Raw genomic sequence first — 18,563 nt, forward strand, 5'->3', positions numbered from 1 at the left:
CTCTACAAAGCTAAGAAAATAAGTTGTTAAATGAGAGCTTTCTGTTTGGGAACCAGTAAGATATGCTAATGAACAGGCAAAAAGCAAAACGTCAGTGCTTCATATATCCTCTCTAGCTAGATAAATATGCATTATAGTCTCTCCGATCTCTTTTTCCCCCCAAGGCAAAAGGCCACCATCTATCCATTTGTTGTTTTAGCTAAAGTCAACTTTGATCAAATCGTAAATATTTGTATACTTCTTACCACACACACTTCCCATACAAATGAACTTCAATCTGTTTTCTGTTCTGATAATCAGTTTTGACTTATATATAAAGAAAGGTGTAAAATTATTGTATATTTATACAAAAAGACCTCATACAAATTTTATAAAATATGGGAATATGAGATTCTTGAGTCAGAAAAACTGGGGCTAGAAGGATTTGGCAGATGCACTGAACCAGATTTTTCCCACCAGTATGAAAGATACAGTCTTTAGCTGTAGTTGTTTCATTAGATGCAGTTGTTGCTCATACCCCCACCACAGTGAATTAGGCAGCCAGGCTCCCCCCGCTGTGTCAGGATGGTCCCTGGTTGTGTGTCGTTCCCTCTGGAGAATGCAACCCACTGCCTGGGAGAGGGGGGTGGTGTGCTCCAGTACATCTAGCGTTAAGTACAATCTCAGCGTTTCTTATATCCTTGCTTAGAATATTCAATATGAAAAATATTAAAAATAGGGAAACAATACATTATAAGAATAGTTGCATATCTCCAGTTTTTCTGAATTTCTAAACATGCCAACTTAGCACTGGGAATCTTGCAGTTGAACTGAAATGATGCAGCAAACTGCAGAAGTACAAGATGATGCAGCAAAATACCAGATGCCAATGATGAGGAGTTTTCTTATGCAAAGAAAACTTCCTTTCTTTTCTCCACCCTTTTCATAATGACCCCTGTCCTTGAAACATTTTTATATACTTTTTCTTTTACTGGAATTTGCCTTTTTTTTATTAAATCCACTCAGCTTTTATATTCTTTTCAGCTCCTAAAATTTCTGTGAACAAATATTTATCATTCCATTTCTAGTTTTAGACCTTAGATGATGTTATCCTAAGTCTTCGCTTTTTTTCAGCGGGACATAATTAATTTAGTCAGCTTTTCCTGCAACTGAAAATTCCGCAGAACTTCTATTTTTATTTTATAAGATGAACACTCAGAAAGGAATTATGTTCTTAACAACGTATGGTGACAACTACTGTAAAAATGAGTCAAAGTGGATTTGGCTAGTACTTCTTAAACACAAAGCAGCACACTAACAAGCCATTAGAACTGTGGGATAAACTGTCAAAAACTGAGAAACTATGTTTGGAACCAGATGCACAAGATCTTTAGACTCATGCATTAAGAAGACAAGAAGAATCATTAATTAAAGACACAGAAAAGGCTAAATTCATGTCATACAAGTTTTAAATTACAAAGCAAGAATACAGAAAAAGACATTGGTCTCAAGAGTTCACACAGAAATATTCTCAGCTCTGTCAAACCTCTACTGGGGAAGGCAAATGGCTTCAAGTCATGATACATGAATTGTCCCACACATACTACATGATACCTGGAATGAATCCAGCCCCACCTTGCACCACCAGTATGTTCCTAATGGCATCAAGGCCAGCCTGAAGTGACCCAAAAGTCAGCAATGAAGGCCTTATGACAGACTGCTGCTGCTCCCACATCAGAGAAACAAACCTTCACATGCCTCAGCAAAATAGGGCTGGTGTTCCCCTACCCTGCTGTAACAGGAACTAGACTTGTCCAATTTCTGAAGATAAGTAACATCACACATAGTGTTTTCCTGACAAATTTAGAGCAAGACCTCCTGTCTCTCCAAGTAACATTCTACAGCAAATCTGAGGACACCCTTTTTTATCTTCCCCTTTTGACACAGTAACAGTTCATCTACATTTCTTCCTCCATACACTGGAAGAATATTCATTCCCTGGGGCTTCACCAGGAATACATTCAAAGAACTTTAACGGAAGTCATTATGTAGGCAATAAAAAATATTGCTACATATCTATATTATCATTACTGGTGTACTGTAGGTTATTCCTTTACTCCAGAAATGTTTTCTTGAAATTGATTTCAACACTACATTAATTATTTGCAGCTTTGAAGCAATTAACAAACCTAGTCCTGTAGTAGTCTCTTCTCATTCTCTACCTGCAAATCCCATCAATTCTTCTCTAAACTTAATTTTAAATGTTTTACTAGTGGATCCCTCTATATGGGAAATAAATCAATTTGAGTCTTCTGTTGCTTATTTTAAAGAAAATTGTAGAGCTACACAAGCAAGGTCACAGAAAGTACTTGTTGCAATATCACTTAGTAAAGTCACAGCCTGCCTTTAGCTAAACATCAAAGTTGCCACTTTTATAAATACGATAGAGATGTAGAACATAAAGAAACATCAGAAAAAAACAGAAGAAAAAATACAGTCAGTTAATGGTATGTTAAATATGTCTACATTCATATTTGATAAAGTATATTCAAATATCATAAACAAAATATATTATTTTGAAGTCAATTTCAAGGCTTTTTTTTTTCCAGAACTGTGTGGGGCAGGGGAGGATCTGTTTGTTTGTTTCAGATCTCTTTACATGTTTCTAAAATATGGCAGTTTTGCTCCCTCTTCTGGGTATACGCCTGAAACACATCAGAAATGAATGCAATACAGCTGGCCTGCTGGCCTATCTGGAATAGGCAGATTTTGAATATCTCAGAGAAACAGCTCTACTGAGTCACCTGTTTGGATAAGCACTGCAGGTTTATGTTGGCAGGACTGATTTAAGGTGGGAGAAAGGCTGGAGACAGCCTATGAGGAAGATGAAGACACTATATAAAGATCCCACTGATGGCTCTGCAGGTTTCTGAGGCACAGGCTGTAGGAGACTGGGGATCCAGTATCCCCAACAAGCACAATGACACACTCGTTCCTCTCCCCTTGCATCCTTGCCTGGTCTGCTGGGGACCAGACACTGGGCTGGATGGATTTTTGTTCAGACCCAGCTATGAAAGGTAAACACAACAAAAGTCAAAGTATCTCCAGAGTCTAATGATTAACAAATTTAAATGAGGCATATTACAGGTAATGCTCAACATAAATGTGGAGCAAAATGCAAGCTTCTGCTCTGCACCTCTCTCCCACAGTCTCTGCTAAATTTGCATTCCTATTCCTTTGGTGTCAGCAAGTGATCTGTGCACAGCCTACAAATCTACTCTGCAGAATGCAGAATTAAAGGTTTAGCTTGGAATGTTTTGGTCTTGGTGGAGTTTTTTCTTTTGTTTGTGTTGTTGTCATTTTGTGGGCTTTGGTTGGTTGGTTGGTTTGGCTGTTGTTCTTTTTTTTTCCAGGTTATTTTCATTCTTTACTGAAAATGGTGTAATTTGTAGCAAATCTTTATCTTTTATTCAGAAAGGTAATTTATTATTGTATGACCATACATCTCACACAAACACACATAAAAAAAGCTCTTCAAGCAATCACAGGTGTTTTACCCTTTTTAAGTGCAGTTAAGACTGAAGCTTATGGCACAATTCTAAAATGTTAAAAAATTATTCAGTCAAAAAAATGTTTCTGAAAATAAGCCACTAGTTTTAAGTACTAATACTAAGCAATAAAGAAAATACAATAAATGGCTTACAGAAAGATGAAAAATATAGATTTGTTTCTTCAGAAAGTTCTAGGTTCTTCAGAATATCAAGTGCTACTAATTAAAAACCTGTAAGTTTTCTTATTGCTCAAATTTACATGCAAATTTTACATGCACCTTCACATGCAAATACCATCCATTCAAAATACCTGTGTTATTTTTCAGCATTACTTATAAAATGTTAGGTTAGTAACCAGAAAAACTATGTTTGGCTAGCAGGAAAATTACACCACATTGTCATGCACCAGTTTTATAAATGTTATTTTATATTGTGAGGTAGTTTTGAAAGACACCACCTCACATTTTGTATAAGTTAAATTTGAAGCTATTTATGGACAAGTTAGTAGTTAGACTCTTTCTCACCTGTCATATTTCCCTGGTAGTTTTAGAGCTAAATACATAAAATAATCATGTATATCATAAGGAATTTCAGCAGAATGTAGGTACTCCAGTCCGGAGAATCTGCATCTTATGGGTATTCCTATTTTGTTTTGTTGTGCATTTTTTTTCATTTCACCATTTTCCCAGTCTGCAGATTGCAGTTACGTGCCTGCCTACAACCAGCACAACCTCAACAGGTCTATACCTTACTTTGCTTGAACTAGAACTTAATTAAAATATACTATTACTCTAGGTACTCATAACACATATGATTATGTTAAGTATTCTCACAGCACACATAGAACACATATTCAATATAATTTTTCATGCAAAATTCAGAAGCTGTCACGGTCTCTTAGCAAAGGCCAGGAGAATAGAGAGCAAACAACAGACTCATGGCAGTCACGTTTAGTAGTTCAGGCAAAGTTTAGGCCCCTTCTCCAGGAATCCCAAACACTATTAGATGGAACAAGATGCTCAGGTCAGTCTGCAGGGTGAGAGTTCCCTCTGGCATGACAGCCACATGCTTGTTTTTCAAAAGAGCCTATGTATTCACTGTTTCTGTCAGTCATTTAAACAGGTCCACCTGTCATAGCTTCTTTGACTGGGGTCCCTTTATTATGCCTAGTTTGCACTTCAGTCACCTATACTCTTTATATTGTGTCTAAACTGTGCAGCAAGTCTGGAATACAGCATATTTTCAATTCTAGGTCTCCAGGCACCTAGACTGCTCAGGGAGTGGTGGGGCTCCTATGGAGGCAGAAACTAGAGGGCACAGAAAGGGGAGCACTCAGTGACTTGGGTCTTGTCTTGGTATAGACTCAAGACACAAGAAGGCTCCAGACACTTCCCAAGCTGGGAGATGAGAACTGGAAAGCATTCTTGATTCTCATAACATAGACAAAGCTGTTGTGTAATTATGTAATTACATAAAATATTTGAACAAGTGAGGGAACTGATAACCTGCACGGCTTAAAATTCTGCTTCGGTAACTGTATCATATTCTATGCACCCTCAATTAAGACAGTAAAAGACAGAATTACCAGGAGCCTTCTCTCACAAACGCAAATGATCAAAAGGTGTCATAAAAAATACATAAAAAAGAAATGCAAAAGATCTGAAGAAAAATTGAAAAGTGCAGTGGTTTTATAATAAATATTTGAAAATTAGTATTAGGCACAGACCATCCTCTTGGAGTAAAAGAGCTGTGAAGAAGAAACTTCTAAGCCACAGAATTGACACCTTAGAGAAATTAAGAAATATATGAAAACAAACTGTTAAATACAGTTTAGTAGTACTTAGTTTATTGTGCAAAGTATATATTTCAGGTTCTATAACTAAATATATAAAATATTGGTTTTGTTGAAGGAGTGGAAGATAGGAAGATAAATTCAGAATGAAAATAGCTTTAGCCTGACTTAATCATGGTTGGTTTGTCAACCTTGTCAAGTCAGTGGCAAAAGCCTCCAACTTTACCAGTATTGGAATTTGGATCTTAAAAGTATAAGACACTGAATTATCTGGTAATTAGCATGCATTTGAGTTACAGCAGCAGACTTACAGCATTTGAACTCAGTCAGGACTATGCTGGCACAGCCACTAGAGTGAGGGATGGGACCCTGTGCATTGCTCTACCAGGCTGCTGACACAGCACCCTATCTGCAGAGGCACCTCGTTCAGTTTGTTGACTCTGGATAATAAGTGGCATGTTAAAAGCAGACTGGTTTTCCCTGCAGCACAATGAACTAGCACAGGCAAACCTGAGTCCCTGCTCTCCTGCTACCTGTATTCCCTCTGTTAAGTCATTCTAGGGGAGAGGAAGGTAGGAATAGCCTGTAGTACTGTGACTGGGGCTATCCCTACATGGGGTCTTGGTAGAGATGGGAGTGCAAGAGGGAATATTCAAATTGTAATAACCCAAGGCACCACATAGATGATATTTCATTAATTGGCAAAAGCTATTGATGAAACAAAGTCTAAATATAATATGGTTTTAAAAGTCCATGGAAAAATAATAACAAATTTATTCAAAATTATCAAAACAGTTTAGAACCATGAACTTGGATAAAAGTTCAAAGTAAGCTGTGGTTGTTCATTGCAACTTTCCTGTTCTATTTTTAGATAATAAATATAAATCTCCATGGTAACATTTCAGTGCTTTAAATTAATCTTATTTCTACAGCATTTGAAATACAAGAGACTATCTAGTATAATAAGAACTAGACAATAGAGACGATTGCTAGTAACATAAGCCTTTCTCTACCAGTATATTCCAAAAAAAATGGTCCAGCTCTCCTATGACTAGCAAAACTGTGCCAAAAGTGACAAAAAAGTATACAGACCTAGTAAAAACTGGAAGAAAACACAGACAATTTTTCAGATGTTTGTAAACAATACTTGATCTCTCAGGATAAGGCAGACTAGGAATTACTACATGAGCAAAAATACAAAAACTATCCCACTAGTTGTAAATAGGCAACACGATCACATATCTAGATGGTGTAAACTGTATCTTCAGTGATACAATTTAAAAAAAAAAAAATCTAGAGTTTTTGATTCAAAGAAAGATTTGAAAATTACAATTTTAAGTGCAAGAAATAAAACAACACATTAGAACTGAACATACATGAACTTACTAATTTTGAACTAGTAGAACTAAACAAGACACACATACATGCAGCAAAAAAGTAAAATTTCTCAGACACCCACAATTCACTAGCAATATCATCATCAACTTGCCTTTTCGCCCATTAACAGGTGGGGTTTGATGTTTTTCCTCATAATCTTTACAACATTAAAAACAGATAATGACAATTAACAATTGGAACAGCTACTATGACAAACAATATAACTATAGCACACACAATTATTTTGCAAACTAGATTAGCACAATTCCATGCACTATGCTTGAGTTACCACAAAACACACAGAGTGAACAGTACACAGCACACACACTAGTGAGCAGTACACATGCAGAGACAGAGGAGCAACCAAAGCAAGAAAAATGTATACTGTACTATAATGAAGAACGGGAAGGCAAAGATCTTAAAGGACACTTTGGATACTTAAGTGAAAACTACAATTGAAAACATAATAATACTGTTTTCCAGCTGCCAAATCTTGAAATTACTATACCATCCAGATTTCTGAACATGTAAGGAGCCCTGTCACAATAATTCTTCTTTACTTTGTTTTAAGAATAAAATAGTGATCCAGATTTGCTTCTCTTAAACAACAACGGCAGTAGGGTCCAGGGCATCGAATTCCAAATAAACTGTCATACAGGCACTTACACTTTTAAGCAGGAACAGCATTTTAGGCATACTTATGTTTAGCTAGCAATTCTTCCTACCAGCTAGTACTAGGTGTCTTTCTGGCTCAACTTGTCATTTTTTTGGGCCATCCCTGTGTAGCACTTAATTCTCCCCCCACAACTGCAGCAATACCCTCAGTTCATTCCCCTTCTCTGGGCTTCATTCCATGGGCCTTGAGGTAGGTACCTCACTGCCTGCTTCTAAGCAGCTCAGTTTAGCATTGGTCTAGTGACAGGTATTCGTAACCAGAAAAGCTTATCTGTGCTGCTCTTCCACATCCACCACAGTTGATGCGCTGTCACAGACAACTATTAATAGGGATAACAAATTAAGAGCTAAGAGAATTAAACCTATTAACAGTGCATGTAAATGCACATTTATGCTTTTACAATTCTTTCTTTGAGAAAGAAGCTTAAGAGCAGAAAAATCATGGTTGAAATAATCATTGGATCTCAGCACATCTTTGAGCCTATATTGGTGGGTGTTTTCTGAAATTAGAACGTAAAGTTATATATTTTAATCACATGGTATTTGAGTTAGAAAAAAAACACTTCAGCTTGCTTGAACTGATCATCATCTATCAGTTCTCATCCCACTAACTACTTTTTTTTACCAACTGAACTGTCTTCCAAGCAGGTTGAGGGACATTATACAAAATACTCAAAGTATTTCAATGTGATGCAGTTTCTCACTATTTTTGGTCAGCATCATCAGTCCACTTACACAAACTAGGGAAGAAAAAGTGTCATGATACAATACTGTTCACTCCCCTGATTATAAAAAGTATAAATGCATTGTGGAGGGCACCACACCTATGGGATATCCACCCAGATCTGCTAAGGCTGTAACTTGATCATAGTGAAAGGGAAGTTTCATACAGAGAGATTAAAAAAAAAAAAAAAAAAAAGTAAAAAAAGAGAGAGGTTATTTTTGCAGGTTGAAGTATTTAAGTATTTTAAGCATTCACAAACTGGTAAATAGACTATGCTATGTTGGATTTGGGTTGTTCTTACAGAAAATGGTATCATTGTCTGGATTTTGACTTTTAATATATTTACAAGCTAGCTGGTAAAGCTTCCCTACATGCTCAGGGGAAAATGTTTCTGAAGGAGACAGGCACTTGTGGTCAGACAGACCTGCCTTGACCTCTGATTCCTCAACTCCAATATGCTTGTTTTCTTCATCTTCTGCTGCATTTGTATAAGCAAGGTATGACAGAGGGAAAAAGCAAGACAAAAACATGCATGCTATGTTACAAGCTATTCGAATTAAAAACATCAAAGAAAAGACATTCACAATAACATACAAACCCTCAGTCTGGCATAAATTATTTTTTGAGTGAATCAAAGGTTACATCAATCCTTGTGTTATTTTTCATTAATATATCTGGTTTATGCCAATGAGATTCTTCTACAAGAAATGGTGGCCACATGCAGCCCTTAATATCCCTCATTGCCAATTTCTTATTAAATTATTGAAGCACTGGAAAGTAGATAATAAGTTCCAAAGCAGAGAAAGCAGACATATATTGGTATATAATTGGTTTAAAAACATCTTCTGCTTTGGTTTTATCCAGAAATAAAAGTCCAAGCCTCTACTCTCAAAGAGCCTTTTCAAATAATGTATAAATTGTAAGAAAGTGGGGATCGTAAAAAAGTGGAGATATTCAGGACCTTAATAAGTGCAGAAGAAACAACACAAATATTTTTCCAGCTTGCAAAAAAAAAGTCCTCAATTTGCCAGATAATATAGTTTTTACCCTGATTTCAGAGTAGTTAGAATTCAGAAAGAAACTTTTCCATTAGTAACTACAGTTGCCTAGACCTTATCTATATATTAGAGAACACTGTAATAGTTAGAAACAATTATGACAATACAGTTAATGATAAGCAACAAAAGTATATTTGTGTTATGTCATTAATAAAGAATCATAACTTTCTTTTGTGACAAATCTCATCTAACACCAGGGTAACAACAGCAATGATCTAGAAGAGTGTTGCGCTGAATAACAGGTGTACCATATGCCTGCTCTAATTTAAATGTCAGTTATTCATAAAATAGTCTGGATGTGATGCAACATTTTGATTACTTACTGATATTTTTTTTTTCTCTCTGTTCCCGTATTTCTTTTCCAGTTCTCTCATTACTTATATAGGTTTATGTGCAACTAAACAGTTCATTGAATTATTTGATTTCAAGTTTAGTTAGAATGTAATAATAACTTAAAAACTACTAATTTTAACAGGTTATTGGTAATACAGAGAGAGATTTAGGTTCTACCAAAGCCAAAGCAATGGAAATGAACCTCTACATAGATTTCTGCTCTATAATTCTGTGATAAAGTCATGACATTGAAAATTCCAATTAAAATATTCAGAAGAGACACCATCTATATAGTCAATCTTCTCTCATGGAGAAGAACATATAGAAAGTGTGGGAAAGACTTTAAAAAAGGTTAATGGATTCCAGTAGAATTAAACTAAAATGTTTCTCGCATGTTGGTACCCTGAAACATAAATAAACCATAGCTGTTATGAGCACAGCCTTATGAATCTTTAATCATTTTTCTTCGTAGTGTAAGTGGTAAGACCTTCAACCAGCATAAAGAAAGAGGTGTTTAATTCCTCCTTTTGCCAATCCGAGGTAAAATTATAAAACATTACTTTGCTTGAAAGGTCAGAACCTTTCAAGTAAGCACCCTAAGCCCTGTATTGTAGGTAACATTTTTTCAAGATTTTCTATGGAAATTGTACTAATGCAAATAAAATATTTTAATATTCTTCAGGACCCGAGAACTCCGCCACCTCTCAGGAGAGTGAACTAAGCATCCACAAGTAAAACCCAAAGGTATATTTTTGCAAATTCCTAGCTAAAATCAAAAACCCAAGCTAGATCCATGCATAGGCAGACTTGTTACTCATGTTAACTAAGCCATTCCCTTTACTTTCCTGTCAAGTGCACATCATGCACGTTACTCCATGCAGGTGTGAAGGTGTCTAACATCATACAGTCAGTACCACAGAAATATCCACAGGAAAAGGGGATGAGTGCAAAGATACGTATCTTCATTTTTTAGATGGCTATGTTGGACTGTCAAATTCCTAGCCAAGGTGTAGGTAGTCCAAGTTCCTGTCCTAGATTATATAGATGTGATCAATCACCTTTTACAAAACAAACTACTGGTATGCCATATATTTTTTAAAATCTGAAATCACAGCTGACAGAGTTTAATAGAATTATGACCAGTGCGAATCCAGGTTCTCTGCAATTACATTACAATAGTCTGTCTCCCATCAAACTATGATAGGACACTGGAAAACACAATGAAATTCCATCCCATTGTGAAAATTTTGTCTCATTTAACAGAGAAATTATATTTTGAAAGAGTCAAAACCCCCTAAAATAAATAGCATGTCTTTCTGTGAGTCAATAATGTCTGTATTTTCCTAACCAGAGTGCCTCAGTAACTGGTGCTCCATACTGCATGAGTTACAACACAATACAATTGACAATATAGATATTATTTTTTTAAAGATTTGAAACTGTATCTGAGAGAGATAAAAACTGGAGTTATGGCTGATAGCTATCCCTGATTAAACCTAATCAACTACTCTGGTTAATTCTATTCATAGATAATTTTAAGAGAGGACAGTTAATCAGCTTTAATGTCATCTTTAACAGCCTCTGAAATAACTTTTCCAAGACACAAGATTATTATGAGATCATGAAATTGAAGTCTGTACCATAGAGCATAAATAGAAGAGTAAATCCTCACTGAGCTCTAGTATTTGCTGGATTTCTGGGCACTTTATTTACTTATAGGTTTTATTATATTTGTTTGGCCTGACATAATTTTCTAGTATTTTTGGTTGGGTGCATTTTCTTTTTTAATTATTATTATTTTCCTGTCTTTGGTTTTGGGTTTGTTTGTTTGTTTGTTTGTTTGGGTCTTTTGGTTTTTTTGTAGGGATGAAGAAGGAAAGGGTTATGTTGTTTGTTTTTCTTTCAAGGGAAAAGGAAAATTTTATATTAGGAAAAAATACTCTCTCTCTGATTAGTGATTAACAACAAATTGCAAAGGCTAATATTGAATACTTTCAAGAGCACTTCATGGTGTTACATTTTAATTAGCAGCAAGCAGTTGTTGAGTTCATCCTTCCACCAAGGCAAGAACCAAGAAATATATCCACATCTAAATGAAAAAATTCTTCTTAAACCTTAAGAACTACAAATACTCCACTATGCACTTACTGTCTCTAGCACTAATGATACAGAACATTTAAGAGTACGTAACCATTTCACTGCTAAAACCAAGTTCAATTTAATACTATTGTTTCTCTACAAATTTTCATGAGTAACAAGATGACTCTATCTGTAGCATAATTTAAAAAGCTACATGCAAAATTTCAGCTATAAAACCCCAAAAGTCTTCCAGCATTTCAGTAGTGAAAATCCGGTAAAACCTTAAGTGGTCCCAGACTTCTTTTCAGAACCATTTGCCAGTCATCTAACATGAAAATATACCAAACTAAAAAAGTCTAAAGGAAAACCCAAACTGCCTAAACGCTTATGGCATATTCTGGCTAAGACAGGATAATGACATACATTCCACAGATACACAGTCTTTCTTTTGAACAGGTAAATCTGATACTGGCAGCAACACATCTGTGGGAAGCTAAGGAATGAGCCAAAATGTCATGGCCATAAAAGACTGTAAATGCAACATAGCTAATGCTATATGTATTTTCTCCTACTGAGCATGCGGGACACTGAGAAAAACGTATACAGGTCAATACACTACTGTTAGGAATGGTCCTTCATAGCTACTCACAGCTCGATTTCTTCAAAACAAACTTATCTGGCTAATTCAGAATTTTTGAAATAAATTATTCTGTGGAAATCTAGATGTCCTGGAGCAAAAACCTGCAACCACAGAACAGTTCACTAAACTAAATGTACCTCAAACCAAAGTCTTTTAATTCTGATCCTAATCTTAATCTGGAAAGCAGTTACCCACAGGTTTGTGGTGGTCAGTGTTTGTTTGGGGGGTTTTTATATTTATTTTCTTTTTCCCTGTAGGTTGCTTACTTTCCAGTTCTAGTCACACAGACATAAGTACACCACACTCCACATTATACTGAGTGCTGCACTATAACAAAAAATCTCCCCAACTGCAAATTACTTAAATCCCTTCATTTCTGTTACATTTTAAGAAATGGTATGCACTTTCAACCCTATAACAAATACAGATTATTCAAATGTTGTATACAGACTAAATGAGACTACTGTAAGAGTTAGAAACACAGAACGTTTCCTGTTTTTTACAAAAACTAATGACTTATTTGTCTATAATGTATCTTTTAATAACTCTTTTCTTCAAGATGATTGTAACTTAATCTGGTCAACAATAAAATCCTTGACTTCAAAATACAGAAAGGTTAACCTTCACAGCATATTTCCATGCAATATAAAATCCCCTCTCCCATTTAAGTCAAGTATATGCTTCTCTAAGAATGGAAAGGACTACGCTGCGACAATGACATTGTTCAGTATGGTCATATAGCCTTCCCAACAACAGACAACTGTTTTGATTATCACCAGAGCATACAATAACACATTTAAATCTACTCAAAAGTCTATAAAGTTTTCAGGTTTACTTGCTGCTTTATTTGTTAAATAGTAACATAAACCCCTTCTACTACAGTTAGTGTTTTCTGTCCTACTGAATTTCACCTTTTATCACCGATACTTCATTTAATTAAAATAATTTTTTGTTAAATTCAATTGTCCATAGTAAAAAAAAACTTCTATTAATCATAAAATTATGTTCTGTCACTAACTGAAGTTAGGTAATCTGCTGTTCCTGTAGAGCATTATTCCTTTTAAAGCAAATGATTATAAGCCTTAAAGAAAAGAATTAGAAAATCCTAAAGAACGACAGAAAAAGCCTCAAAGTAGAACTACATTGTTATTAGAATACAAGCTCTTAATTCATGACAGAAAATTATATAGAATTCTGTGTGAAAGCTATATCTGTGGATTATGTTTTTAACTACAGTGTTTATCAACTTTATAGGTGCAAAACTCAACACGAAACATGTCTAGGTACTGTATCTTGAGCCACTGATGATGCTTTGATTATATATTAAAACTCTGATATCTGTGGATTTGACAGTTTTCCATAACCCAGATTTTCCAAAAGACTATTTTAGACAGAGGTACAGAAAAATATTATGCAGTCTTCAAGTAAAAACAAAGAGTCCCTCAAGTCCCAGCAGTACTTACCAGAGCAAACAATTCTAGCACTCCTATAAAAAATAATTATTTCATTGTATTTATTGTCTTTCTCTCGAAAGAATATATGATGTAAATAAGACTGCTACCCTCTCCAATCAAACACAGTAAAAATATGCAGTACTTGCACAACTGCTGCCCTAAAAAGCTCACAGTCTAAATAGATATACAGGCAAAGAGCAAGGAGGAGTGGTAAAACGTAAAAGCATATACAGCAATGACAGCACACATCATGTGATTAGATGTGATCATTTCCTGGCATATCTACACTGTATTTCATATAAGCAGTTCACACATAAGATGACAAAGAAATGAATATACAAGGGTGATAATCTGAGAACACAGAGTTTTCTTTCCATGGAATTCTGCTTCCAAAGTGGAAATAAACACTGTGAACATTGTAAATAACGAATTAAAAAGTCTGATGAGACAGATACAGGAATACTACATATAGACCCTCAGTGGTTTAACCAAGGACTGCAATTGATATCTTATGGCTTGCTACTAAGCAATTAAATAGTTTTAATGGTGTAAAATATAAGGGGATCTAATTTTAAGCAAAAATATTATAAGAACCAATTATTTTTTGTTCCTATATTGTTTGAAAATCACCTAATCAGTAATTCAGCAACTGTATAATGTTAAAATATATTTGCAATAAAAATGTTGTCCCTACTAAATGCATGGTTAACATTAAACATGTCAAATAGCCTCAAATGCTTAAATTTAAACATGTGTCTGAAGTACTAATCCTGAAAATGTACATACACACATAGGTTAACTGAAATACTCTTATTTGCTGCTGTGCAAAACCTTGGTATTTAAAAATGGGTACAAGTCTAGGTACTTCTCTAATGATCATCATATTTAGATAGTATTATTTATACATTCTTTTTTCATGTAGAACTCTGTACAATTTATGAGCCACAGGTCTGAATATAAAAGAGACTAAATTATTCTGACAATAATTCTGATTATGTCTGTGCAATCAAGGAACATCAATTGCAGTTGTGTTTATTTTTCCCTACACAGCCTCTCAAAAAGGCTTTCAGGTGAAAAACAAACCCTCCTTTATGTACAGACCTTCATAAGATTCTATCTCCTTGTCTCCATTGTCTAGGGAAAGTAACAAAAAAAACAAAACAAACAAACAAACAAAAAAGGGAACCAAAGCACAGGGGTTAAAAACAATAGAAGTTTTATAAAAGATACAATATACATGTTAAGAAGGATTAAAATAATAAAAAAAGGAGTGTATATGGCCATTTAGACTGATTTTGCACAGCACATCTAATTATCAGAAGCAGAATTGGGCAAATATATTTGTTATCAGAAATCTGTTTGTATTCCTCTGTTTCTAAACATTCTGGAAAACTTCTCCATTGACTAGTGCTGTTATAAGACATTAAAGGTAAGCACAATCACAGTACCAGTGAAACATCAAACATTAAATATGTTGCTGACCTTTCCTATTTTAAAGATTACTACCTCTCTTCTTTCTCTTCCTGTTTCAGGATGCAGAGATTTTACATTAGCAATATGTAACACACTCCATGTGAACCCACAAGTGTTCAGCTGTGCTCCTAATTCCCCAAAGAGCCAGAGTTTAAGCACTAAAAAACATACAAAGATCGTTTCCTGTGCCTGTTGAAGTCAATGACAAAACACCTATTAAGTTCAAAAGGAACAGGATCATGCTAATAGTCCATCTCAGCTTGTGTGCACTGCACTGCTGCTGATTATTGTACTGATGCTGATACATTTTAGTCAAGACTATTGTCGATATTAAAATGTAATAGAAGAAAACACAGTATAAAAGGCAATACTACTATCAAATTCTAATTCTGTACACAAAAACTCAAGAGATTTGAACTGTAATTCCATAGGAAAAATAACAAATATAATTGACCTTCATGAGTAATTTTGCAATGTCATTAAGGAGAAAAACATAGACTTACTTCTCTCCAACGTCCCCTTTGGTGGGAGCTGTGGTAACTGCCTGCCCCTTCGCCCTACTACTGGAGTGCTTGATGGACTTGTTTGAACAGACCCAGTTCGAGGATGTGACCTATGAGACATATATCAAAACAAACCATAGCAATTAAATGACAAATTCATACTTAAACACCATTGAGAACTGAAAACATGACTAAGTAGGCTTTAGATCAGCTGGGATCCTTGCAGTCCCATAGTGAAACTATTATCTCTTTTCAGAAAAAGTCCTCATTAAAAAGAGAAATCGCTCTTTGAAAAAGAAGAAAAGAAAGCCAAACTGAGGCTGAACATCCATAAGAGGTTTGTTTGCACAGTCAAGCCAGAAAAGATATTGCATGTATATTCATGTGCATATGGATATAATAGCCACATACACATAAAGTCAAATTCAGTGATCTTTACTCAGCTTGTAGTTGGTTAAATTACCACTGAGTGGCAATGAAATTACAGAGATTTGTCTAAACAAAGTAATAAACTGAGAAAAAAACACAAGATTTTTACTAACTCTCACTGGGGATTTGATGTTACTAACTCTCAGAAAACAAAATAATATATTCTGCAGTTCTCAAATAAGGGGAGGCTTTACTGAACATAATCTAGACCAAAATGTACTCAAATTTTTATTGTATTATCTTTATTTAAGCTAAGAGTAATGTATAGAAATTTTCAAAATGTCAATCAGTAAAGGATAGCACTCAAACAGGAACAATACAGACTATGGCACAGTAAAATGTAGTCAGAGAAAATGGTGGTTAAAATGGTAATCAACAGACAAAGTTAGCACAGATCATATAAAGAAACTTTTTTTTAAAAAAAAAATAGTTTCATTTGGTGCTGTTATGATGGTTGTTCCATAAGCGATGTCTGATGAACACGAAAAAAAAATCTTATTCTGTAAGAGAAAAATATGATAGTTATGAGGTGTTTTATGTTGGAAACCATCCAGGATTCCTGATAAATGAGAAATCACAAACAAATGTAGTTAAATACTGTTAGCAAACAATTCGCAATGGCAGCCACACCATTATATCCAGAGCAGAATATAAATAGTGTGTTGACACTGAAAGGGTTAGTATCTATTGCTACTAGTGATCAGATAAGGATGAGGCGATACCAATTAGCTACTGGGAAAATAAAACGGTGAGCTGGTGGGCAGCAGGGGATTAGTCTGATTGATTTGTCTGTTTCACCTCGGTAAGGCGGGTGAAGGAGGGGCAGATCTTCCCGTCATTAATGAAGGCATCGACCTGATGAGGTTTGAGTCAGGACGCTCTGTGGATCGGGAGCGGGAGTTGGTCCGCTCTAGCATAGGACGTTGCTCTGTTGATCTGGATCTTTGATATGGCTGTCTATCTGCTGCTTCACAATTCCTGTAATGTTAGTTAAAAAGCAGCTTAGTTGACCTTTGACTTTTCTATTAATCATAAAATATGATGCATGATAATGGTTTGGAGCAAATAATTTTGTTATGTACATTTTTTTTGGGGGGGGGAAGTTTTCTTAGTTCACTTCTTGATAGCATAGAGCTTTTTATACATTTATGATTTGGCTTGCTTCATACTTTTGATAAATGGGCTGAAATGTTTCCAATGTCTCAGTAATGACTATCCATGCAATAGTCTGTTTCCTGACAATTTCTGGGTAAAAATATTGTTATTTTGTTAATTGATACATAAACATTGGAGGAAAAGACTAGCTGACATAATACTAAGTCTCACTAAAGCTGAGGACTCATTTAATTGTGCAGTTTAATTGAGCATTTTTACTCACATGATTAGATTTTTATATACTGCATTATATTTAGAGATAGTAATCTTGTTTGTAGGAAAGTTATCTTATAATTCCCAAGCACTGTTAAGTATTATTAGACTCAGGATGTCTGTCAAAATATAAGCTAGGCTATAGTGATGGATTCATATACGATGCTTATACCGCAGTCAGATGAAACTCTTCAACGTCATTATTAGTTGCAGTGGTTTCACCAACTACACAAAGTCTGGTTTGTAACTAAAAAATTTAAAAAAAATGAAGCAACAACTTCTATCCCACAGCTTGAAGAATTGTGCCCAAGTAGCAATGGAAAAATGGGGAGAAAGTAGACTAAGTGAAAGAGAATCTCTTGATCAAGCAGCCTGGTTTTCTATTATCTTAGGCAATTAATCATGCCGTTACTTTCAGAAATTAATCAAGCCCCACCTTTTTTTCACAATGGAATTGGTCTGTTTGCAAGGAGTGATATTTGCTAGCAATATCCTAAAATAATTTTAAAAGTAAAATCCATACCCTGATGGAGCTACTTATTAAATTCACAGTCCTCCCAGCTGTCCTTGAGTAACTGAACAGCCATAAAATATAAATGGGGAACATGTACCCTTCAGGACTTTTCCTTGAGCTAAGTCATGCCTTTTACAATGAAGTCAGATAATACAAAGAGTGACTTGATGGTGATTAAGTGTAACAAGAAGCTGAATTTTAATTAGTACCAAAAAAAGAGAGAGACATACTACAGTCTCATTATGAAGACTCTGATGTTATTAACAGCGTTTTACTTCTAAAAACCATACGATACATAACTGAGACAGAGTAGAGCTGTCTCTAGGGTGGCTAACTTTACTGAATGGGTTGATAAAAGATTCATTAAAATGAATGTCTCTTCAGGCCTTCCATGAGGTAATTATTGGACTCCTAGAGCATACAAAGGAATTGCCACAGACAGGTTCAGAATAACACCATTCACATGAACCTACATCTATAAGCTCCTAACAAGCAAACACACCACAGTGAGAGGCTGAGGCACTAAAGATTGGAGGAAAAGTACAAAGAGCCTGGCACAAAACCACAACAAAATTACCTCACTTCTTCTATCAGTTCTGTTTCTGAATAGGAAG

The 18,563-nt window shown here is 35.2% G+C and overlaps 1 protein-coding gene across 37 annotated transcripts in view; it reads right to left on the reverse strand.

The window, feature by feature from the left end:
• The window catches only part of RIMS2 (regulating synaptic membrane exocytosis 2), a 466,824-nt gene that overhangs the window by 120,021 nt on the left and 328,240 nt on the right, over positions 1-18,563 (reverse strand). For 29 of the 37 annotated variants that reach the window (XM_071803871.1, XM_071803870.1, XM_071803868.1 and 26 more), the window contains 2 exons: positions 16,866-17,045; positions 15,639-15,748 (listed from right to left, as the gene is read on the reverse strand). In XM_071803871.1, the coding sequence (XP_071659972.1) occupies positions 15,639-15,748; positions 16,866-17,045 (290 nt within the window). Of the gene's footprint in view, positions 1-14,763; positions 14,797-15,638; positions 15,749-16,865; positions 17,046-18,563 lie in introns of all 37 variants that reach the window. The other 8 variants (XM_071803874.1, XM_071803876.1, XM_071803878.1 and 5 more) reach the window with 3 other exon arrangements.

Source organism: Patagioenas fasciata, chromosome 2 (assembly GCF_037038585.1).
Source record: "Patagioenas fasciata isolate bPatFas1 chromosome 2, bPatFas1.hap1, whole genome shotgun sequence".
Lineage (NCBI taxonomy): Eukaryota > Metazoa > Chordata > Aves > Columbiformes > Columbidae > Patagioenas > Patagioenas fasciata.